Source organism: Erpetoichthys calabaricus, chromosome 9, assembly GCF_900747795.2.
Source record: "Erpetoichthys calabaricus chromosome 9, fErpCal1.3, whole genome shotgun sequence".
NCBI lineage: Eukaryota > Metazoa > Chordata > Cladistia > Polypteriformes > Polypteridae > Erpetoichthys > Erpetoichthys calabaricus.
In genome coordinates this window covers 84,592,809-84,619,444 of record NC_041402.2, presented here as the reverse complement: position 1 = coordinate 84,619,444, position 26,636 = coordinate 84,592,809, and the positions used below count along the sequence as shown (strand labels likewise).

General features: G+C 35.5%; 2 protein-coding genes across 3 annotated transcripts in view; both read left to right on the top strand.

Annotated features, from left to right (window-relative positions):
* wwox (WW domain containing oxidoreductase) overlaps positions 1–26,636 on the top strand; it is a 1,257,913-nt gene that overhangs the window by 417,234 nt on the left and 814,043 nt on the right. The gene's annotated exons all lie outside the window — the stretch shown is intronic.
* Positions 17,982–19,168, top strand: LOC127529187 (uncharacterized). Its single transcript, XM_051932124.1, has 2 exons — positions 17,982–18,649; positions 19,044–19,168. Exon 1 carries the CDS (start codon positions 18,006–18,008, stop codon positions 18,615–18,617), a length of 612 nt encoding a protein of 203 aa, XP_051788084.1. The 5' UTR covers positions 17,982–18,005; the 3' UTR covers positions 18,618–18,649; positions 19,044–19,168.

Sequence of the window (26,636 nt, the reverse complement as noted above, 5' to 3'; positions counted from 1 at the left end):
CTGCATTTGATCTCATTTTACAATCATAGCATATGCAATTTCTGAAAAAACTCTTCTACAACATAGGATGCATAGAGGACTAATATTTATTTTCTGTGTAGCTAGTCTTATTTTCTTTAGTTTTTGAATCATGAAGAATACCTTTACCCATCTACACTGTTCTTTTTCTCCAAGAAGTTCATGCTTTTGCCATAATGAAATGTACTGTTGCCTTTTAATAAGGTGTATTCAAGTGTGCCTCATCTGGTCTTTGAGCAAGTAGATATACTAAACTGCTGGAGCCTGTGGGGCTGTGCACTGTTATCATGTGGCTGTGATACAATCCTTCATTCAAGAAAAATATTTTGTTTGGCTATTTGACAAGCATGAAGAAAATATCATGTGTTATAGTAGTGAGGGCTTAGCAGATGTTGCAAGGGACCCAAGTCTCTCTCTCTGTCTTCTATATTTACTATTAAGATCTTTGCAGTTCAGAAAGTGCCAGGTTTTAAGGAAGCATTGAGAATATTCAGTTACGTTTCCTGGCGTCTTCTCTTCATTGCTAGCCATTGTGTTAAAGCTTTCACAAATGTATTTCCTCCTTTGCAATTTTCCAAGCATGGGAATAGAATGTTGCTTTTATAAAGTATAAATTTTATAAGTATAAATTATTTGCAGACAAGAATAGTGATGTCCCTCTTTCTTCCTGTAGCAGATACCTATTCTGAATGTCCTTCTTAGGGCCAGAAATATATATCTTGTTTGGGACATTGGATTTTATTGCAATGTTTTATTTATGTATATTTTTATATAAATTTAATATATGTAGAAAAGCAATGGATGGGTGTATAGTTGTGCTTCAAGAAGAAATCTCTTTGACAAAAAATCTTCAATTTTTGAAAAGTATAATATTATATTGCGTATGTTATTTAAAAGTCCTCTTCTCCAATTTTTAATGCATCTTATTTTAAGATTATTTAAATATTTTTAAGCTCTGTTGGCCAGGACATTTTTACTGTAGCCCACCATCTGTAACAAGAGCTGCTGAATACATAAATATTTTTAAGATACTCTTATGATGTGTGGTTTTCAACACATTTGTCACAAAAAATTTATCCTTCTGCCATAAATCTGCCGAACCAAATGGAGACATCAAAGTGTACTATAAAGTCTTGCCACCCATGAGCACCAGCTTCCATTTATTCATGTTATTGAATTGGATTAGGAACATGTGGCTATAACCACAAACTGTACAATAGTTCATATTTATTTTAACATACTGTACTTGGGTGGGCATTAAATCATGAATACATTAGGAAGGTACAGTAAGTTATATAAAATCCATACATTTCTTGCACTTTAAGGCTTAGGCACAATATTTTTAAATCACTAAATAACGTCACATTTGATGAAAATGTTTGCTTTTGCATTTTATATTAACTTTTATAACTTTTGTTTCTCATCTGTTTCAGTAACATACAGTATGTAAACATTGAACCATATTTTTTGTTATAGTGTGCATTAATGCTATTGCCCATTAAAAAAAACACTATGGTCTTGGAGTGTTGCTTGCAAATGCTTATTTACTACCTTCAGCCAAGGATTATTCTGCACCCAGAGCATGCTAAAATCTTTTAGTTCTATATGTGGTTAACTTTCTTTTTAACCTTCCTGTGGTGTGTATTTTAGTGTATAACTATGGGAAAACACAGTTCTTTAAGGGCTATAAAGTGCAGAGATACGAGTTGCTATTAGTACTAAATACAGTATATGACTGTACAGTATATATAAAACAGAAGAAATTATGTTTGAAATAGTAGAGTATTTATGATTTTAGGTCATTAATTTATTCATTGCTTACAGTGGAATCAAGGATATGTTAGTTTAATTTTCTAAATATTTTATTTCTGCTGTTTTTACATGTCAGTTCATTTTAAGTTTAGTTTCAGTGTAGTTGTATTATGTTTTGACCATTTCTATTACAGTTTTTATTTAGAGAGAACCATTTCAGTTTATTTTTTGTTCTAAGCTACAAAAAGGATAATTTGTTGATCTGTTGCTTGCTGCGTTTCCATAGCACAAAGAGTATGGAAATGTGCAGATAGGCGCATAAAAGATGCATTGAGCCCTTTTTTACCCCAACCCTTCGTATAAAGAGCTACTTTCTGATAATTTTTTTTTTAAATGTATCTTATCACATCCCAGCAGTGTCCATCTTTTCAAGGAGCAGGCTATTTACTTTGACAGCACTATGCATTTTAAACTTCGGATTAAGTATTTCCGAGTACCTTTCTATAAACACAAAGTTAAAGAAACCTGTGATTTTGCCTTCTTTGTTAGGCTTGTGATTATTTAGTAAGTCACTTTATTCAACTTTTACAGATGACTTTGTGGAAGCTGTTTAAATGTGTTTTTCTTCCAGTTATTAGCTTCTTTCCCTTTAGTCAAACTCCACAAACCTCATCGCCTAAGTGGATTATATACTTGTTCTTGTTGATGCTAATGTTATACTCCGGTTTTTCCCAGACAGTACTTTCCAATTCACAACTAATTCTTTGCTGGAAGATTATGTTCAAAATCATGTTCTTCTAATACAGAGCTGACATGCTGTTTTATCATGAAAGGTTTTTGGGATGACCCAGTCCTAAAACATAAATTTGTTTATTTCCATATCCTGATTCTTTTATTATGCAGACCCACTCATATGCCCCCCATCCCAACTGTTGTCCCCTTATCCTTGTGGTCTCTTGTCTGTAAAGGAGACAAAGCCCATAGCTGCAATACATTTACATGTGAGACTCTGACTGCACTCAAACAGCTATTGAAGGGACATCTCCTCCTATTTTCTAAATCTCAGGTGACAAAAAATAGCAACAAGGCAACCAGGAAAGGTTTAAAGCATTATTTAGTTACAATAGATTTGCCATTCTTTATATTCATAAAACAGAAGCAAAGCAAATGGATGAAGAACATTTGTTATTGTTCATACTTTTCATTTCTGCTTGTCTTTCCTACTTTGTCTGCTGTAGCTGTTTAAATCTGCTGACTTTTTAAAGTTGAATCCCTCTTCATCTAGTGTCATTTTGTCAGACCATATCAGCACTAGCTCACAAGCAGAGCTTGCACAAAGGCATCCTGTAATTTAAGGGCCTTGCTTTTTATGCATGTAGAAAGTCCACAAAAATAAGCCATATTATGATTTTGCTTGTCTTTTTGCATTAATTTCCTATTTTGTATACTTTGGAAGTAAAAAGATTAATAAAAAAAAACTGACATTTTTACCATGAACTTTCATTCTTTTTACTAAAGTGTTAAAAATTCTTGATTAATTAGTATTACAATAATACAGTTATCTTCCCTTACACATGCTTATTACACATACGTATGCCACATAGTGAGTAGCCAGTTTGTGAAAATGTAGGGACAATTAACAGTATAGGCTACTGACAGTTCTTTTAAAAAATTGAAAACAATTCATTTTAATTTTTACCCATTTTAATTCTACTCCAGTATGTGGTTTTAAATTCAGTTTAGTCACTCGGCTTCTAGTTTTGTTTCTTTTGGTTAACCACGGCAAACATTTTTTTAGGTATAGTTTTTGGCAATTATGATAACCTTGGATGTTACATGCACTGAAGCAATAAAATAGTATGATTGATTTGTATGTACTGTATAAATGAACAGAGAAATTTTTGTTGTTTTTATTGAAATATTTAATGGTTATGCTACAGTCAATTTTTGTTTGTTATACATTCTATTTAAAGACTACAAACCTTCCAGTTACCTGAGCTTATAATTGCCTTTCCTTTGTTAAATTTCAAAAGTATCTGGCATATTAAACTGATATCTTTAATTTCTCATTTCTTCTTTTATTTGTTCCTTTTTTTGTCCTGAGTGAATTTTTAAGATGTTACATATTTAAGTTGGCTATTTAAAAACACTTTGCATTGTTCTCCATCGAATCATCAAACTGAAAATCAAATGCCACGAAGAATTTAATGTAATTTGATAAACTTTGTCCAGCAAATGTTTCATTCTTTTGTTTTAATGGTAATAAACTAAATTAAACATTGCATTATAATAAATGGCTCTTTTGTTGTTTGTTCTGTTTTGAACAAACTCAGAAGCTAGTATTATTTTTGGATATTTTGGCTTATGACCTTTATAAAAGTTTTCTTATGTCTTCACATGATTTTTTTTGTTTGCTTTTCTTGGCCAGGTTGTGTCATGAATGAATATTTTTGGTCCTGTTTTGAAAACTAATATTAATTCTACTCAGTGTTTTACTTGTCATCTTCCTTTCTTTTCAACTCGTATAACATTTCACTGCCCAATGCCTGTGCCTTTGTTTTCATCATTTTCTTCTAGTCCCCTCACTGTAGAGCTTATGTGAAAGGAACACACCCATGTCAATCAATTTCATATTGCTCTTAAGTTTTAATCATGGCCATCTACAGAATGTACCACTTTTTTTTTTTAGGAAAGCAGATTAATCCTAAAGAACTTTTGGTGTTTGTTCAGCTGGGAATCTTATTTATTTGAGGTATTGAGAAAAATCTCTTCATACTTTTCATAAAAAAGAAAAGGAGAGGGTAAATATTAAGATGGTCCAAGTAATTCGAGCTACAAGGTTCAGCCTTTTTAAACAGCTCAGTCATAAAACTGTAGTGTAAGAGTCCAAGGAAAATAAGGTATATCAAAAGCTGAAACTTTCCCCTTCTGTTTCCACTGTTTACTCTGTGTGCAGACTAGTTTCTGTGGTAAAGTGCGGATCGGCTGCTGACTGGAAATGAATGTAGAAAAGCACACATTTTCTTGACCACACATGCTGGCCCTTATGTCTTTTGCTTCCCTTCTAATTTATTGCTGTGAGTGTGTTAAACAAACTCAGGAAATGGAGAAAGAGAACTGCTGAAAAAGAATGACAAATGCATAAGCAGGATAAGGAGGCATGTGATTGATCATGAATATTAATTACTTGAAGCTACCAGAAATTAAAACACTCCCTGGTCAGTGCTTTGAAGATAAAGCGGGAAGAGTTCTCATTGCACATAGACAAGGTGCTACTCAATTTCAGATGTATGCGGTATGTCTTCATAGAAGAAAAATCATGTTTGAAAAGAGGAAGCTTCTATGAATTACTTGGGTTGTATACGGAAGTGTAATTTGAAATTATACAGCAAGCCGTTAGCTTTCTCTCTCATATAGTAGCAAGGAACAAGTGTCTTATTTAACCTTACAACAGTTTGGGCATTAGACCATATATTGTGCTATTTCTAATTTTGTTACGTTTTCCTTATTTAAATTAATTTTTTTTTTCATTCAAAAATTGTCTTTTATTGCTAAATAGTTTCATAATGAAAACACATCTTCCCACTTCAAAAAACAATATGGGTCTTGTTTTTGCCATAACTACTAGGTATTTAAGCAAAGAAGAGATTAGTTATCCTTTGTCTTTTACACTTCACTGTTTAATGGTATTAATACGAGCTTTGTGTCTGACTTATTTAGAGTGCCATTTAGTATATCGGTGTTTATTTGTTCTTTTTACATAAGAGCCAATGCATGTAAACACAAGTAAAAACTTCTGTGAAAATTCACTGCCAATGTACAGTTCAGAATATTTACATATTATGCCATCTTTTTAAATCTTTAATCTTTCAAGCAAGGTGTCACATGGACCATATTTTTTCTCTGCAAAGGCAGTGCTTATAATTACAGTGTGAAACACAGAACATCTCATCGGTAGAATAAGCTTGTTTGAATATCCATGAGCTTCACCTCATGTGAAGTTGTCTGATCTTCTTGCTTTGTTGTAATTTGAAAGTAGAATTATTGTGGAATGAACACTCCTTAGGAGGCCAGAAGACAAATCTAAACCTGTTTGTATGAGGGGGAAAAAGGAACAAAACAACACCTTGGAAATGTATGTATTTTAGTCTGATATGATGTCAAATTGTGGACAAATGTTCCACTCCAATATCTTGCATTGTGAATTCAATTTTTGCACTTTTCTTCCTAAAGTATTTGCAGCCAATTTGTTTTTCCACTCTTTATTATTATTATTTTTGGTTTTATTTTAGACCATAGAAAATCTCACTGGGCATAAGTTTTATTAAAAAAAATCTTAAGATTAATTTCTGTTTTCTCTTTTTCAACACTCCATGCATAAATTCCAAACTAAATGAGATGTGAAGCATAGTATACCGTGGATGTGTGTTAATCTTTTGACACATTGGTTTACGAGGTTGCATTCTCTTGCTCCCTCTCTCCACCTGGCATATTTTTATGTTTTTGTTATTTTGCTATTACTGATGACCCTTCTGGACAACGTCCTGCTTTGAATTCAGGTGTGCCCTGTGGCTCCTCATAACCAGAAATATTTAAGCAAATTAGCAAATATGATTTTCTACTGTGATCTGAATTAGACTGATTGAAAAACTATTACATAAGGAGCCTGTTTTAAAAAATGCAGGCATGCAAAACCATAGACTAAACCACTTGCATTGAACTTAGATTTACTATGGCAAATGTTGTGCAAAAGTAAAAGACAGCATGAGTGTAAATTCAGAATATTCCATCTAGAATGTGAAATGGAGAAAGAAGCCATCTAATGAAATTAACGGTGTAGTTTAATAAGGCACAAAAATAGCCTTTGATGAAAAGAGTGGTGGCAATGAAAATTTGCATTCAATAGTTTCTGTAGTATAAAGGCAACGGAGAATGTAATAAAAAGGAAATTTTAAAGTTTAGTCTGGTGTTTATTTCTTTTGTGTATATAGAACTTGGACATCATAAAAGGTACTCTGATTGGTCTGTAAAACAAACCAAAACATGTGTATAACGTACAATGTCACTTTTTGTTTAGTTTGTTTTATGAATTGAACATTTCCAAATTCTTACATAAAATAATTCAATTTAGTTACATCTTATTTGTTTTATCATTTAATAAGCCTAAAATGTTTGAGATTTTTGTTTCCAAAGGATGCCTAGACGTCTCAGTTTAAATTTGCATGTAACATTATTACAGTATATACAATAATTATTTTAATTCATACAATCAAAAACCTAACCTCTGAAAAGCTGTGTGTGTGTGTTGGCAGAGCTAGTTTCTTCAGATAAAGAGAGTGATCTAAACATATCGTCCTCAGTAATTTACTGTCAGATCATTCTTGGCATAATTTCATATATTTCACTGTTAGATTGCATAATTGCTTTTCATTTGTTTTGAACTATAAAATAAAAATCCCAGATGAAACAAATATGCTAGTGATAACCTCTGCCACAAACTCCATGTGGACAGTGTCACTCATCCCCAAGGGTCAAGCTGTGTTCTTTCCAGTAAATGTCATATTGCTTTTATCTGTCTAGACTGAGATTACTTTGGAACGTGTTGTCAAAATTAAGAGACAATATATTTAATTTTCAGTGAAGCTTTGCACTCTTAAAGTGACTAAGTTTTTGATTGATTGCCTTTATTGTTCACAAGTTATATGTTTCTCTCTGTCATCAGCACTGAACAGCATAAACAACCTTATGCGTACAGTACAATAAAGCCAACTTGAGTGTCAAGAATTCCCAGCTGTGTAGTACCCTTACATGTGTCTCAATCATGATAGAGATGAGCACAAGAAAAAAGAAAACATGAAACTATGCAAAACACAGTCAATCATCACCCACTCTATTCTGTTTCCATCGTCATTGACCCCTCTATCCATTTTGCAGCTTTTTTATTGTTCATATCACCTTTAATATTATGAGTCTTTTTTCCCCTTTTTTGTGCTTTAATCTAGTTTGACTCAGGCCACCTTGTCTTAACTCCTCAGAATCCTGGGTTAATTATTTTGGGTGCTATGCATATTGGCTTAAATGCATATTGGTGTATATAAGGCTTTAGCTTTTAGTAATGGTTTTAGAAGATGATTAACACTCAAGGTGAAAAGAATAATGGACCGGACACATACTTCTTTGATAGCTCAACCTATTTTATTTTTCTTCTGCCTCTTTCAGCTATAAAGCCTAGTGGATTTTTTTGTCAACCTAAGCTCTCTACCCATTCCGTATACCATTTTCCTGCATCATATTTCCTCATCTTCCCAGTTGTAATCCTTAATATAGTAAATTCCCTTTTGATCAGCTTTCAGTAAAGACATCTTGCCATAACTGGCATGTGGGCTAACAACTTTTCTACCTCCAGTGTATCTTTAAAGTATGACTGTTGTTTTCTAGGAATGTGCTGTTCATTTTAGTAAGTTCTTACTATTAATGACTACAACTGCAGATGATATTTTCCTCATGTTCTGGCAAGCACTATTGCTTGGGTGTATTACTTAGTAATGTCTGTCATTTCTGTTTTGATTTCTGTACTGACATCCCTCCATATGTTTTGGTTTTCCATCTGTATTCTTCATTTGGTGGTTTATCAGTTTTTGTCATCTAACTACTCAATTTTCATCTGTTTCACTACCCATTAGTGATGACTCCTTTTTGACCATTTAATCATTCTGACAGTTGCTTTATTAAATATAGAGTATATATTATTTTTCATAATTAATTTTGCAGTTTTTCAAAGGTCTTAACATTTCCCATTCTGTAATACAAATTAGCTATTACTCTTTCTAGTTGCTTGATGTTGTGGTGCACTTCTGCTTCTCTTGACCACCTTTCCTAGGAGATGTCAACCATCAGGTCAATCTGACATTTCAAGACTTTTTCTACTGTAGATAAACAACATGTTTTAGGAATTAATGTCCATCAGTGATTATGAGAGGATATTTCTTAGCTAGACCATTGCTTAAGTTTTTCATAAATAAGGACAATCCTCATTTTACAGAAATTCTCGTTGTTTGAAGTAGGAAATTTCTTACATCGTGGCATTTGAGTGTTTGATTTTAAACCAAACATTTTACATGTGAATCATTTTAAGTGACAGGATCTTTTATTCCTAAAGATTTTTGAAAGTACATCATAGATTAAATGGTGTAAACGCTACAGCTGCTGCAGGGGCATTCATAGCAGGACATTAGTTTTCACACCCTACCCAAAGAATGAAATACAAGGAGATTAATTGACTTGCTAAGATCTCACACAGTGAACCTGTGGGTAAAGTCAAATTGGAATGGAAAACATATGGGTTTAAGTCCTTTTTTCCTAAACCACTTGCTGACACAGATGTCAGAACTAAAATATAGTCTATACCTTCAGTGCCTTGAATTAATACAAGAAACTCTCACACGGAAATTAATGGGTGGTCATTTATGCTCAGAATGTGTTGGCATTTTTTTAAGTAATCAAAACGAGTAGGAGATTAGACAATTTATTTCAAGTATTCAATGCTGGCATTTAATACAAACATTCTAAAATAAGTATTGAACTATTTTTATCTTTAGTGGATAGACTCTGCCTCACTTCTTTAAGTGCTATATGACACATAAATCGAGTGAGTAGTGTGTATGGGAGTTAATTTATATTTCTTTTTAAAATGAATATTACATTAAAAAGGTTCTTGATTAAGTATTATAAGAAAGTGTACACTAAAAAAAATATCTGGCAAAATTTTCTGGTTTTATAGTTTCTCTTTTTTCATTGACATTAAAAATGCTTCCTGATTTGTCGATAGAGCCATTGTCTTCTCATAGCAAGTATTCCATGCAGAGTTGGAAAACCTTAAAACATGAATCTTTGCTTTGAACATATGAAATGCATAACAAATAGAGTGACTTCATAAAATCCCACCTTGCACTGTTCTTGACATTAGGGTACTTAATAAAACAGTAATATTATTTCATTTATTGGTTTCAGTGATATGAAGATGGTATCATTTTAATTGCTTGTACACAGCTCACAGAATCCTTGGAGATTACATTAGGCTGCAAGCATAAGCATAATGTCAAGTAAAGAAGACCAAAAACAATATTAAACCTCCAACACTGCACTGTGCTGTTGGGGTTAAATTAATTTGTTTTCATTTTCAATATTAGAAATGATTAATCGTGTACCTGTATTGCTGTTTGCATGGAAACAAAAAAGTTGGTGACTGTTTTTTTTTTTAACATTTTTTTCATAAGCTTAAATTGCCCATTTTGAACAAAAGTAGCACCAGCTGATAACTGTTGTCCAGATTTCCATTTCTCAAACAGCAGGTTCAGGGTCCTACTACGGATCACATCACATTCTGTGATTTAATGCAAAATCTGTGTTAGTTACACAGCAGGCTTATTTTTGAGTACCCAGAATCTCTTTAATTGGCTTCTTTCATTTCAGTAGGGCAGGCATGATTTGCACAAGATTATATGTTACTTGTATGTACTGTAAATACCTTATGGTGATAGTTGAGGGTAGTGAAATGGGCTGGGACTTTTATTTAGAAATGGGACTCTAGCTTCTAATTTTAAGGGTGGGAGACTGTGTGACGTATGTTAAATGTATATGTAACTCTCTCACTCTCAGTTTTGCTCATTTTTATATTTTCATGAAGTGTTAATCTTATGAACATACACAAAGTCACACTTTGGCTCCTAAAGAAGACTCTCTAACTCTTGGCTGTGCCTTGACGTCCTGCCAATGACATTAATAAGCTAGACAGGTTAGAAGAGATGCACTCTCCCACATGGCAAGACATGCTATTACACAGTGTGTCGAATGTGGGGATAAATTTTCCTCCCCGAAATCTCATAGCGTATCTGTGCATGCACAACTTGCAGATATTCCTTCCATAGCTGGAACACAGTCTGCATTGGTCTTATAATGATTAGCCATCAGCTAAAGTGTGAACAGATCTGGGAATTATCCTCTGGAGACTTCAGTTTTAAGTTAGGAGTTCAGTTCCAAGCTCTTTTCTTTTGGAGTGACTGAGGTTTCAATGATAGTAAGTACAGTATGAATAGACTTTGTTCTTGATGTTATTTTATTATGTCAGCCACAAAGTTGCAAGGTTAAAGAGTGTTGTGCCTGCCATTCCAGTATCTCTAGGATCTCCTGTTGTGCAACATCAGTAATATTATAAACTCAGGTTTTAAAACATATTTGAGCCATTTTTGTGGATCTCTAATTATGCATTATTACACAGTTTTGTTTTGGTGAAATTTGGAATATTGTATTGTTTTTACCGTGATGTCATTTTGTGACCATCTTTTTTGTTTGGGGTGCAGCCATTTTTTTTATGCTGATGGTGTCCATTTTTAATTTGTTGTTGCCAGCATTTTAAATCATACAGTACTTTCTTTGGCTGTATGTGAACTTAGACAGGCGTATAGTGGATTCATTTCAATTAGATATCATTCTTCTTTAATGTTAGTTAGGAGCAAACAAAATAAGGTAGTGCAAGGGCATTGTTCTTTTGAAGGTAAATTTGGTTTGAGTCTCTGGTTTACTTGATTTATTCAGTCATCATACAGTATGTGGAATAGTTGTTAATGTTCAATATCGAAAAAGAAAACATTTTTCCACGTTTCTTTAATGAAAGAAACATTTATGAGTTGTGATCAGTAAGGGACACTGTTGAGACATTGTCCAAATTCAAAATAATCTTCAGTGAAGTCTAAAGTATGCAACAAGTGGTAATATATTTAAAAAAAGCAATAAGCTCAAGGAATGGAAAATGTGGAGAGGAATAAAGTATTAATTAAAAGAAAATTGCCCCTCTGAACCTAGTGTAACTGTATAATAGTTTTCACTTGTATATGCTTACTCAACCAAATGTAGTCCAAAATTCTGAATCTGCAGACTTCCTCACCTTGTTACTCTGGCTTCTCTTCCTCCTACCATGTGAACTTTCTGTCTGACTTAAAGTTCACTAGGCTTAGGGGAAGATGGTGGCTTTATACCCTGAACCTGAGACCTCTTCCAAGGCAAACCCAGGAACTAGCTCCAAGGTCCATGTGCTGTGTGTAAATCGTAGTTCATACACATAGAGCACTGTCTGGTGGCCACAGGTATTTCAACATTCTTGAGCTCCGGCTTTTAAGTCTGCTCATTAGACTGTTAAGCAGGATAAGATAGTGGGCCTCACTGCTACCACCTGTTGCTCAGGGGGAATCATTGTTAATTGTTAACCCCCAACTGCGCTTCTATTATTTGAAATGCCCCATATGATGGTGTTTTGACTACACTAACACATCCAATAGGCAGTCTTTATCACTGTAGTTTGTAGTTGGGGCCTTCACCCACAATCCCAGCTCAAAACTGATCTCCTTCTAAAGTGTTAAGTGTCATATAGAAATAAGTCAATTTGTAATCAGAGTTTATTTTTCAATGCAGTACAAAGTTCTTTAAACATTTAACAATTATGGGAATTTGTTGTTCGTAACTTTTGTTATGACAATTATGTGAAACAAGTGAAGATTTTCACCTTTTGAAGCTATTAGTTACTGTACCTGTATGCCATCATGTTGCATTGTATTATCCATTCTCTTTTCATTAAAAGCAAAATCCCCTTATAAATATTAAGATTTTTTGTAGCTGCTTGAATTACCTTAGGCTTAACACTCCAAATTTTGATAGTGAAAATATTTTCAAATACTGTTTGAGTGGAAAGCAGCATGCAAGTAAATTAATTTTATTATATTCTTAAACATGGCAGGATTTGAGACAGTGTGACATGAGGTGGTACAGATCAATTCACAGGGTAGTAAAATGGTTAACTGATTGCATTTTCCTCATAAGCACCACTGTGCATGCATTTACTATGCATATTTATATCATACGGCCCATCAATACACCCATTACCCTGCATCAATTAACAATCAATCAGTCAAATCAGTTGGGTCTTTATTTTATTGCCCTGCATGAAGAGCAACCATCTCAAAATGTAATGATCTCCCTGCTTTGATGTACAATATGAGCAAACAATGATTGATAGCACTTTACCAGACTTATATCAAGCTCACCTAACCTCCAGAATGCGAAAAAAGGTCAGCATTGGATTGTATCCATTTTTTTAAAATTGTATACAAACAGTGCCTTTCAAGTTTATTTCTTGGAAGTTTTTTCAACATTTTGAGGTTGTTTTCTGTCATATTAAGTACATTGATTGATCCAACTTAACACATTTTATTTTAGTGACTGTGAATAAAGTGTTTCCCTATTCAGTCTATTTCTTGTGGGTTTTAAGTAAAACTTTAATATGTTAAATGCAGTCTAATCTGGGAAACCTGTTCTGAACATTTTTGGAAGCATTTGTGAATCTGTGTAGTTAGTGAAAACACCATTTCTACAAAGCATGTGCATTATTCCCCTGTAATAATAGTTCTTCTGCATGGGTGCATCACTTTAAGGACTAAAATGATTTAAACATAGCGCACTTGATGGTTTCTTTGTATTAACAGGTAAGAATGTTGCTATCCGTTTGAAGTTCATAGACTGTATTTTTATGCTTGTTCCTGCAGATTTATAATACTAGTATTATGCCTGAGCCTCATGAGGATTCCCCTGCTTGATAGAGTCCATATAAACTACACAGAGTACAATATCTTGATAATGTTATCATTTACTTCAAATTTTATCAAACCTTATTTCCGTAAAAGTGGAATTACAAAAAGAAATGTTTTCTGTCCACTGTTATCAGGCAATTTAATGCTTTCACCCGATGTACTTAAGTTTATTTTTTTATTGTTTGATTGACATATTATTTGTCTTCTGAGAAAATCTATCAAAAATGTTTCATTTTTGTTTAAAATATCTTTAAAACTTCCCATTTAAAAGCATTACTGAATTTCTAAATTTTCTATTTTAAAACAAAGAAACATTCTCTGAATGGCAGCAAGAACAGGCTATAGTGGAAATGAGCGATTAGAAGACTGCAGAGCAGTTCCCACCTGCTATACTGTACTATGTCCTTATGTTACATTTCTTTGAGCATAGCTGTTTTGTTGAATAACTGCAGATTATTGACTAGTAAAAAGACAAAATACTACACTATCATGTTTTTAAGAATTATTTGTTGAACACCTTAAGTACTTTGTTCCAAATAAAAATGGCTGCATCCTTGTGTAGCTGCAGTAGTTCAGTCCATGTGGTATGTAACTCAAGATTACAGAACAGTACTGTCAGCTCAATCAGTTTGCACACCATTCCCTAAATATAAATTGTTGAAAGCCAGAGGCTAAATTTGACTTGTTTTGTCATTTTGCTTACATGACGCAAAAGGGTACAGTACAGCAGATCAATATTTTGTTAGCAGCAGTAGTAGTAGGAGTTTGTTGTGAAGTAAGACACCTTTTACCATAATATTGTCTATTTGATTAATGTGTCATCAATGAGTAATTAAAAAGAAAGTTGTTATTCATTCCAACCCAAACTATTTTAATTTGCTTGTCCTTAAAAATTTGCTTTTGAGATTGATGGATAATAAAACACTCTCCTCCCTTTTTAAATGTTTACAAAGTAACTGATGTTTAAATTAATATTTCCATAGACTTATAAAGTATCCACCTATTTAAAAGTTCACATTTCATATTTGATAAAGTTAGTGTAGGACATTTTGTTGTTCTCAATGACAACTATACCATGTCAGCTACTTGACTTGCTGAAAACAAATATAATCAATATGCCTGTTTTTTGCACTGATTTCACCAGTACAGGTTTATAAGGAGGTAAAGCTTGTCCAGCAGCTGTACACTGAAGGCAAAAGGCAAATTTGAATTGGATGCCAGTCCTTTGCTGAAATCACATACCAATTCTCAGTCCACCTTGCACCATGCTAGTTTAGTGCTGTCACTGATTGTGAATTCTGAGTGCGAGAGAACACCAAAGTCCCCTGGAAGTTAGTGTAAATATAAGTAGGACAACTGAACAATATATAAAAGGTAACAATGAACATAGATTTATGTCCTGAAAGGTGATATAATTTTCTGTACCACCATTATATACTCCTTTAAAAAATGATTTAATGAAGCTGTATTTGCACTGTTGCTTAGCAAAATGATATAATGGTTGGTACTGTTGATTTGCAGCTTCAGAGTCTTGGGTTTGAACATTAATTACTGTATAAAGTTAATATGTTCTTCGCAAGTTTGGTTGGGTTTTTCTCAGGTACAAACAAAAAAATGTCAGTGTGAGGCTAATTGGTGACTCTAAATTAGTCCTGATTGAGTGAGCGTAGGATTTGTGTACAAATGAGCTCAGCAGTGTGCTGGTGGTTTGGCCAGGGTTGTCCCTGATTTGTTCCTGATGCTTCTAGAAGGGGCTCTGGCACCCACAACCCTGAAAAAGATTTACTGCCTCAAGAATGAATGGACATGTAATGTTTGTTTAATTACGGATTTCCATTAGCTATTGTATTGTAGAAAGCTGCAAGCTAATTTTCTATTTGTAAAATTTTTATATCTAATATATAATCTACTGTATGCTGTACTAGTGGACTGCCTGGTGGCTGGTGCTGCCAGAGTAGGCTCTGACCCCTGAATTGGATGAAGTGGATTTTAAATGAACTGCTGGTTATGATATACGTGTGTTCTGTACAATTAAGGGATTTCACTTTCACATCAAATATTAAGTCAAAAGAATCATTGCTGAATATATTTATGACATTTTTGTTGTTTTATGACAAAATTAAAAGAAAGCAAATGAGAAATAAAAATTACTTGGTGACAAAAAAAAATAATAATGGGGAAAAAATTTCAAGGGGCTTTCAGCTCTAATCAACCTTTTTCCTATGGGACTCAAGTCAGGGGGAACCTCAGCACAGCATTTTCAGCATTTTACCGCAATTATTTTCCTCCGGTTTCAGCCCTCAGGCTGTCGGCTACCTTTTTACATATGCACATTATGAACTTTTGACCAAGGCCCAATAGTCGTATATTAGCAGGCAGTTGTTTGAAAAGGGAGACTTTAACAAGTTCCTCTGAGCATTGGTGCTTGAGTCAGTTACTGGCAAGGTAATTTAAGGAACTTGCTGAGAGGCCATTCAGAGTCTTCCTGACGGGGCTTAAATACGTCTTTTTTTTTTTTTGTGTGTGTGTGCGTGCTCTCTTTCCCCAGCTTGTGTCTTCTAGAAGCTGGAAACCCAAGCACGTCTCTTAGTATGTGATTGATCTTTTGCACACCAGCTAACGAGGGCTCTGTTTCTATTAGTGCCCTACAAGATGAAGCAACTGCGATTTAATGAAGTGTCTAGTGAGTCTGCCACAGATTTATCCCACTGCCTCTTAATTTCCCCTTCATTTTGCACTCGCTGAAGAGGCTTCACGCAGCCTGCCATTAAGCAAGTATTTTCTCAGTAAACGGTTGTAAGGTCAGGTGTTGTTATCTGAAGGAACAAGGCACCATCGCCACTCCTCAATGTCTACAGATGACAGCCGCTCGACTGTGTGCTCGCTCAAGTGGAAAGCGGAAGACCAGAGGTCCAGATCTGAGGCCCCTTCAGCTGCCTCAGGAGCAAATAAACTGTCTGGCTAGGCTAATAGAGTCATAATTGGTGATTAGGACCTGGAAAGGTGTGGGAGTGTCTTTTTATAATATTGTGTTACCTTTCAGCATTAGACTTTTGTAACTATGTAAGTTTATCTAAATGTGCATGAATTATCTTTTTTTTTTTGCTATATAAGCTCACCACTTTTTTGAGTGTGTGTGGATAAATTCTAACTGAATTTATTATTAGGCTCTTGTTTGTAGCTTTCTGTACACTGTAATGACACGTGTTCCATACATAACTTAAAATAGTCAACCTTAATTTAGGAAGGGTAGCTTCTTGTTTTTTCTGGCAGCAAGTATAGCAGTTAAAATGCTTCATTGTTTTTAATTACATGTGAGTTTAGAGTGAGGCTCAGGTATGAAACACCATGAAGAAAATTTAATTTGTCACTTTCAACTCACTTTATTCAGTTTAATTTATTATTATATAGCTTTTCAATCAGCACTTCTCAGAGTGCTTAGACAGATTTACAAAGGTATACAGTAGTAGACAACTACATCAATACAGAAGAATTACACATCTAAGTGCACATAAACAGAGCCATAAACTTTGGTTAAAATGTAATCTAATTTGCCAATAATCACAAATTAATATTTACTTAGTCATTCAGAATGTCTTACTTCTCTTTCATTAAGCAACCTCTAATGTTACCTACCAGTCAGGTAGGTAACTTTCCAAAGTATACACCAGCTTAATGATTCTTTTTTACCAGCTTGATGTAGTGCATCTATCCATCCATCCATCTACTTTCTGTGTCTGCTTTCATCGATTCAGGTAGCCTTTGTAATCTGTATACTTTATTGGTGGTGATGGGTATATCTATCTATCTGGGCATTTGGTGTATATTTCATGTCCAACCACCATGGAAGCCAGCACCCTTGTCTGGCAGCATGACAAGCATAACAGTATAACAAGCATAACAAGAATGTATTAAAATAAGAGAAACTCATTTTATAGCCTTTTTCTCTGTTTAAGTAGAATTTTTTAAAATTACATAGAGGATAATACCTGGCATAGAGTGTGGACCATGGTGTCTTGGAGACCTGTGGAAATCAGATAAACATATGGAATATGGGGAGGAGGGCATGGCAAATATTTTCCTTAGTAAATACGATACGTAGAAATAAAGTTTGCATGTGAAATATGTATAGATTAATTTTTGTACATTTATACTATAGCAGGATTATTGTCCGCATATTGATTTGGCAAAATTTTACACTGGACGCCCTTCCTGACGTAACCCTCCCCATTTATCCGGGCTTGGGACCGGCATGAAGAAACACACTGGTTTGTGCATTCCCTGTGGCTGGGTTTGAACCCCTGTGGCTGAGTTAACCAGTACTGTTAGCCAACAGGGTGCTGGCGGAAACTGGGCTACTGTTGGCCAAAGGAGAAGAAAAGGGGGGAGACATGTTCGGAGGCAGGAGGAGAGGAGGAAGGTAAAGAGAGTGGAACTGAGGGTAGGAACTTTGAATATCAGGAGTATGACTGGTAAGGGGAGAGATTTAGCAGATATGGAGAGAAGAAAGGTTGATATATTGTGCATGCAAGACACTAAATGGAAGGGGAGTAAGGCCAGGTGGATCGGAGGTGGATTCAATTTTTCCATCATGGTATGGATAGGAGGAGAAATGGAGTAGAGGTTTTTCTGAAGGAACAGTATGTCAAGAGTGTTTTGGAGGTGAAAAGAGTGTCAGACAGAGTAATGATTATGAAGCTGGAAATTGGAGGTGTGATGATGAATGTTGTTAGTGCATATGCCCTGCAAGTTGGGTGTGCAATGGATGAGAAAGAAGATTTTTGGAGTGAGTTGGATGAAGTGATGAAAAGTGTACCCAAGGGACAGAAAGTGGTGATTGGAGCGGATTTCAATGGATATGTTGGTGAAGAGAACAGAGGAGACGAGGAGATGAAGGGTAGGTATGGTGTCAAGGAGAGGAATGAAGAAGGTCAGAGGATAGTGGATTTTGCCAAAAGGATGGTGGACATGGCTGTGGTGAATACATATTTTAAGAAGAGGGAGGAACATAGGATAACATACAAGAGTGGAGGAAGATGCACACAGGTAGATTACATCCTATGTAGAAGAGTCAATCTGAAGGAGATTGAAGACTGCAAAGTGGTGGCAGGGGAAAGTGTACTTAAACAGCATAGGATGGTGGTCTGTAGGATGACATTGGAGATCAAGATGAGGAAGAGAGTGAGGGCACAGCCAAGGATCAAATGATGGAAGTTGAAAAAGGAAGACTGCAAGGTTGAGTTTAGGGAGAAGGTGAGACAGGCACTGGGTGGTAGTGAAAAATTACCAGACAGTTGGGAAACTACAACAGATGTAGTAAGGGTGTCAGCAAGAAGGGTGCTTGGCGTGACTTCTGGACAGAGGAAGGTGGATAAGGAAACCTGGTGGTGGAGTGGGGAAGTATAGGAAAGTATACAGAGGAAGAGGATGGCAAAGAAGTGGGATAGTCAGAGGGATGCAGAAAGTAGACAAGAGTACAAAGAGGTAAGACACAAGTTGAAGAGAGAGGTGGCGAAGGCTAAAGAAAAGGCGTTTGAGTTGTATGAGAGGTTGGACACTGAGGAGGAAGAAAAGGACCTGTACCAATTGGCTATACAAAGGGACTGAGGTGGGAAAGATGTGCAGCAGGTTAAGGTAATAAAGGATAAAGATGGAAACGTACTCACAAGTGAGGAGAGTGTGTTGAGCAGATGGAAAGAGTACTTTGAGAGGCTGATGAATGAAGAGAACGAAAGAGAGAAGAGTTTGGATGATGTGGAGATAGTTAATAAGGAATTGCAACGGATTAGCAAGGATGAAGTAAGAAGGACAGCTATGAAGAGGATGAAGAATGGAAAAGCCGTTGGCCCAGATGGCATACATGTGGAAGCATGGAGGTTTAGGAGAAATGGCAGTGGAGTTTTTAACCAGATCATTTAATGGAATCTTGGAAAGTGAGAGGATGTCTGAGGAGTGGAGAAGAAGTGGTGCTGATATTTAAGAATAAGGGGGATGTGCAGGACTGTAGTAACAACAGGGGGATAAAATTGATGAGCCACAGCATGAAGTTATGGGAAAGAGTAGTGGAAGTTAGGTTAAGAAGTGAGGTGATGATTAGTGAGCAGCAGTATGGTTTCATGCCAAGAAAGAGCACCACAGATGCAATGTTTGCTCTGAGGATGTTGATGGAGAAGTATAGAGAAGGCCAGGAGGAGTTGCATTGCGTCTTTGTGGTCCTGGAGAAAGCATATGACAGGGTGCCTCAAGAGGAGCTGTGGTATTGTATGGACGAAGTCGGGATTTGCAAAGAAGAATGTAAAAGTTGTACAGGATATGTATGAAGGAAGTGTGACAGTGGTGAGGTCTGTGGTAGGAGTAACAGATGCATTCAAGGTGGAGGTGGGATTACATCAGGGATCGGCTCTGAGCCCTTTCTTATTTACAATGGTGATGGACAGGTTGACAGACGAGATTAGACAGGAGTCACCATGGACTATGATGTTTGCTGATGACATTGTGATCTGTAGCGATAGTAGGGAGCAGGTTGAGGAAACCCTGGAAAGGTGGAGATATGCTCTAGAGAGGAGCGGAATGAAGGTCAGTAGGAACAAGACAGAATACATGTGTTTAAATGAGAGGGGGTCAGTGGAATGGTGAGGATGCAAGGAGTAGAGTTGGCGAAAGTGGCTGAGTTTAAATACTTGGTATCAACAGTACAGAGTAATGGGGATTGTGGAAGAGAGGTGAAAAAGAGAGTTCAGGCAGGGTGGAATGAGTGGAGAAGAGTTTCACTAGTTATTTGTGACAGACGGATATCAGCAAGAGTGAAAGGGAAGGTCTACAGGACAGTAGTGAGACCAGCTATTTTATATGGGTTGGAGACTGTGGCACTAACCAGAAAGCAGGAGACAGAGCTGGAGGTAGCAGAGTTAAAGATTCTAAGGTTTGCATTGGGTGTGACGAGGATGGACAGGATTAGAAATGAGTACATTAGAGGGTCAGCTGATGTTGAATGGTTGGGAGACAAAGTCAGAGAAGTGAGATTGTGCTGATTTGGACACGTGCAGAGGAGAGATGCTGAGTATATTGGGAGAAGGATGCTAAGGATAGAGCTGCCAGGCAAGAGAAAAAGAGGAAGGCCTAAAAGAAGGTTTATGGATATGGTGAGAGAGGACATGCAGGTGATGGATGTAACAAAACAAGATACAGAGGACAGAAAGATTTGGAAGAAGATGATCCGCTGTGGCAACCCCTAACGGGAGCAGCAGCAAGAAGAAGAAGAAGATACTATAGCAGGATTAAAATATTTGTTAGAGACTATCAAATAGACAACTTCTTGAATCCATTATCTGGTTCAAGGATGCAAGGCATTGTCAATTGCAAGGCAGGAAACAATCCAAGTAAAATAACACTTTATAGGTGGAAGACCAGTACACATACAACAAGAACATACAACCTCCACACAGATAGTGCCCAGACTGAGATCAGAAAATGACTTTGGAGCTGTGAAGATGAACTGTTAACCATTAAACCACCATGCCACTCCAAACAGAAAAAGTTGAAACAAAGAAACACAGAAATAATGAAAAGAGTGATTATGTTCATTACTGTAATAGTTTACATTTGCTTCCCAAAAAGTAAATTTCAGGTATTTTAAAAAGTCTTACATCTTTAGCATTAAAAAGAAATACACAACAAATTCATTAGGAAATACTGTACAATGCTGCATACCATGCTGTTTTATCTATTACATGAAGAATTGGAAAAATCATGCTAATTTCAAATGCACTTTGTATTAGCAACTAAAAAAATACTTCAAAATATTCTAACACTGAGGACTTTCAACCAACAAATTACTCAGCAGACGTGTGTCAGGAAATGCTGTTGGGGCTCCTTTATACCAACAGTAATACGTCTGCATAAGTCAGAAATTTTCTTTCTTGTAGTCATTCTGGTATATGCTCAGACCATAGTGTTTGTTTATTTATATATATATATTTATGTACAATATTTGTTTATTTATTGAGTGTCGGTAAACAGCCAGATTTCACCCAGGGAACAAAGAAAGTTCTCTGTTACTAATAGCAATGTCAAAGTTTCAAACAAAGAGGTCTTTTCAGGTTATTGTTAAAGTTGGGAGAAGGACGTTGGGTTATTATGGGGCATTTGAATTCCAAACTGCTTTAAACTTTCACCAATGTTTTAAAAGTGCTGAGTGGAGATCAAAGCAGTTTCTGAATTTTGGCTTTAGCAGTAAGAGCTTAATCCGAGATTAGCCTTCAAATGTATAGATTTTGTTTTCAGGTGTTGATAACTTGTATTTTAAACATTAGAAATTATCTTGAGGTTGTATTTTAACAGTTAAATCAGTTTAAATATGTAACCCGTATGTATTATTTCTTATTCTTGAAAACAAAAAAAAAGAATGGGAATGTATTAAAAAGTGCATTGGTCTTCCTGTAAAATAAGAAGAGTGGCTTCATAGCATCTTTTTTTTTTTTTTACCTCAAATAGCATTTTCCGTGACATCACATTTTCTTCCCCCACACATTTTTTCCACTATTTTCCACTTTCTCTCTTATGACTTTCTTTCATCCCTTACCTCGTTACACCATAATTGTATGCGTTTTATGGTGTTGCACAATACTGGACATCATCCAAAGACCCTTTTACAGGTTTGCCATTACCATTCAGAATGTATTGCAGGCAGTGGTGAGGACTGAATTGGCAAATCTGAAGTTTAATGTCCGTCAATCAGTCCATCCATTTTTGATTTTGTTTCCATCTCTTTAATCACTATTCCATATTAAATGCTTATGAAGGGGTGGTCTCAATATACTGAAGTTTTTGTGCCTTGATAAAGCCTGATATCTTTAGGTAAAAATGACTTATGTTTATTTATGAGTTTGCATTGCTAAACCTGAAATGAAAATAATATACCTCCTTAAAAATCTGATAGACTTGTAAAGTTTACCATGCTGCATCTTTCTATTTTTTGAGCACTCAAGTGTGAAATAGCAAACCAAGATAAGTCAAAAGTAAAATAAGTAAAAAAAAAAAAAAATCAGGAAAGATCAATTTTAATACTTAAACAGAAGCATGTTAGGATAAGCATTAGTGCATTGTGCGATGCTCTTGGAAGAAAAAATACAGTAAAACAGATGTAGAGGGAAGAGTCACTGAGGCAGTTTGTATTCTTGTTTGTCAGTGCGGCATAAAGTAATGCATATGGCTTGTAGGGTAACATTAAAATACCAGTAATCATTTTGTGCTTGAAACTATTGTGTTCTAAATTCAAGTTTTCCTTTGTGACCCTAAACTTGATTTACATCCTTAGATTAAACACATGAATATAAAATTGTAGTAATTTTAAATTTAGTCATTATACAAATGAAACATGTAACATTTGCATCTGATTTGTAGACATTAAGCATCCAATTAATGTTTTTCCTTTTTTTCCTTTTTCAGAAGTTCTGACCTCTTCAAAAATGTAGCAACATTACTGGCAGATTTAAATAATTACTATTCAAGTTCTTTCCAAAGTATTTGGTTTTTTGAACTCCAGGTTATGCAGCTTCATATGGTCCAAAGGCAGAATAAATGTTGCTCCAGCCATTCACTTCAGGCAGCAGAGAGAAAGTCTTGAGAGCTTTTTGAGTAATGCACTCTAACACTACACATAATTAGCAGTTAACGAGTTAACCACTGCTGTTTGCTTACAAAATTCCTCAGTGTAACAGTGCCTTTAAGTTTAGAAAAATATGTGAAGGAATGTGAAGCACTTTGTATATTTAGATAATGCAGCTGCAAGCTAGACCTTGAATGTCACTGTCTGGTTTGTAACAGTTTGATTGGATTCCAGAGATGGTCTTTAATTTTATCAGGTTGGAAAAAGGGCTAGTAGTAGGAAAAGTGTTAGGCCTGGCTTATGTGTGACTTTGTAGCTCATCAAGCTTCTCCTTGTTGGCTATACTTTGGATCCACTGTGGATCCATTGTAGATCCGTTATAGTAATGTTCCTGTGATTACAAAGATGCATTACACAAGTCATGATATATGGGTAGGAGATCGTTTCTATACTTTTCCAGCATAATGTAAGACAAATGTTACAAAAGCATAAGTCATACAGTGTTTAGTAGGCTTTCCATTCAAAGTGTTCAGTGGCCTGGGTATGTTGAGCCTACCTGTTTTGCTTTACAGAGCTTGATCTGAAAATGAGGCATGACTATGAAATTACCTTTGGCCTTTCTGCTTTCATTGTCTGTCACTCCTCACGTTACAACAATGGGCATATACAGTCTCCATTTATCTCAGTAGGTGATTGTATTATTGCCACAAAGTGAATTAATTAAACTTTCATTTTGCTTATGAGTTCAAAAGGTTATATCACACATTAAAACAATGTCGATGTGCAAGTACACTGGTAGAATACTGTTCACGTTTATGGCAAGATCAAGCAGAGTTATGTATTCTGTTTTTCTGTGAATTATAGCACCAGACTGATTCACTTCTAGATTTCCTAAATTGAAGATCACTTCTGTAGATTGTTTGGACTTTGGTACACTGAATAACAGCAATAAGTATTAAACTCACCTTTTAAAATGTTCTATATGTGTTGTGACATAAGCCAAAAAGCAAATTCCTTAATAACATTCTCAATCCTGCTAATTTTCTTCATTTTTAAAGGAAGACAGAAAAAGTCCAGGAATACAAACCAAACATACTACCACTTATTCTTCCACTTCTTTTGACAGATATAAACCATTTTGCTCTCAGACTTTAGATCATAAAGAGGATCCTTAGTCTAAGTTTTCACAGAAGGGATCTCTCCTTCAGCAATAAATTAGAAATCTTTCTCACATAGTCTGTAGTTCCTCACCTTGCGAAAGCCACAAGGGTACTGCCTTTCCACTTCTCTTTCCTCGTTTTATTTTATTCAGGTGACAGATTACTTGTCTACTTTTCTATACCAATCTTAAGGTGTATCACAGACTCTGGTGAACTTCCCATGACTGCTTACATTGTGTTTCCTTCTAATGTGCCTCTTTCTCAGTGGTTCTTGTGTTTCCATCCCATTTACATGGGAAGCCACAGGGATATGCCTCTTAGATCTGACTTGATATGGACAATAATAAAGTTTACTGATGGTCTGTGTCAAAGGAATTATTTGAACTTAACTTTAAAAGTGTCCGGATGAATAAATAAACAAACCTTTAAGAAAACTGTTTTCTATATACAGTATACAGTAATATTTGTTTGTATTACTTTTGCTGTTTCACATTGTGATTAACCCCTGGGCGTCTGCGAGCCCAAACCCCAACACGAACACAGAATCACAGTTCTGGGTTCAAATAAAGGTTGTTTATTAACGACAAATACCTTCATTATGGTACAAAAAGCACAACCCACAAGTTTTGGGTTTTGGGTCTCCTCCCAATAACTCTCTCACCACTGCACTGCCTTCCTCCAGTCAAGTGTTGCCTCTCTACAATCCAGCTCTGAATAAGGGGGTGCGGTCCCTTTTATTACGGACCCAGGAGTACTTCCGGTGCCAGGGCGATTGCCTGATGGAAGTACTTCTGGGTCATATGGAAGTCCATAATAGGGAGCTTGTCTCCTTACAACACCCTCTCTTGGTACTCAGAGACCCCAGCAGGTCTGCTCTGCGGGGCTACATATCCCGGCATGCACTGCCGGTTCCTTATGGTGCACAGAACTCCAGGCTGCTGCCATCTTGCGTGTTGGGGGAATAAAAAGCCTCCATCCACAATTTCTCTTTTTAATGGGCTGTCCATCAACCTTTTCCGATTCTTCCTTCCAGTTCTATTCCCTTTCCTGGCCGGGTTGTCCATCCAGCCTGTGTGGCATCTACAGCATTTATTTTCTTTTAGAATACAATTGCTTGCAGCTTTGTAGATTTTATTTTATTTTCTAATCAAGTCTTTGCATTGTGTGAATATATGATTCTCACATTTCTAACATATTTTAATTTCATGTTATATTTGTTTTGGAAATGGTGACTGGAACCCATAGACTTACGGTTACATTTTTTTTTTTACCAGTTTTTAATAAGCATATTATATTTCTAGACCTGTTTTCTAAAGAAAAAAATAATTAAAATAAAAAAAACACTTGGGTACCTTACTTTCTGAGCTACTTTGCACCCATACAGCCCATTAATTGCAGTAACATTTTATACTCCTATGTTCATTTTCAATAATGAACTTATCTTTTATTGAGAACATTTTAACTGGTTCATTTGTCTATTGCCACTGAGCCAGTTAAAATGGATTTCAAGTATTTTTATGGTTTTTCAAGTATTTTTATCTGATGATTGCCATGGATTAACAGCTTTCATAATACCTATGTTAGAAAAAATCAAAAGCAGCATTGACAAGTTGTATTTTTTGATGATATTATGTATCTGGTTATGCCATGCATACTATTTGATTATAGCAATTAAAGTAAAATCTTCCTTGCAAAGCTTAACACACCACAAGCTTGAATATTACTCAGAATATGCAGTGATGTAATAAACATGCCCAATAAATGCAGCATCATTCACCCCTGTATTTTAATATCATTTTAAACTGTTTTTTTGTTGCACAAACTCTAAGAATATGCGTACTCCTCAGGACAACTGCCAACATTTGTAGCCTTAAACCATTAGCATTTAAGGTAGCATCTTCAGCTATCTGGATCATCAATTAAACATTATTTTATATAGCAGCCTTCACTAGCCCATCAGCACAAGGTGCTTTACAGAGAAGACTAGTATAAATTTGAAAGAATAGGGATAGAACACATCCATCCCTCCATCATCAAACCTGCTTAATCTAACTCTGGATCATGGGATATGAAATTCAGTAGAAGACAATAGGTATATGATTCATTACAGAAAAATGTTAAAGATTCAACCAAAGTAAAAATGTGACACCACATAGAGGTAAACCAACAGAAGGAGCAGTTAGCACTGAAAGTCCAGAAGACTCAGGTAGCGAGTAAATACTTAAATGTGTAGGTTCTTTACTATGCAATGATTTGAATATGCACACTAACAAAATTTCAAATATTTCTTAATGATAAGGGTCACAGGACTAATGCATCATTTCTTTCTCCTGAACAACAAGACTTTAAATTGTAAGAAAACAATATCAGAGTATTTAGTGTGTCTGACAGGTCTTGGTGAGGCAAAGTGAAGAATGATCATGTAAAATGTCAAGACTTCATAAGTTTGTGTAAGAGCTT

What these genes read in the sequence shown, in the direction of transcription:
- LOC127529187 (XM_051932124.1), top strand. Translation starts at nt 18,006, where the DNA reads ATGGATAGGAGGAGAAATGGAGTAGAGGTTTTTCTGAAGGAACAGTAT.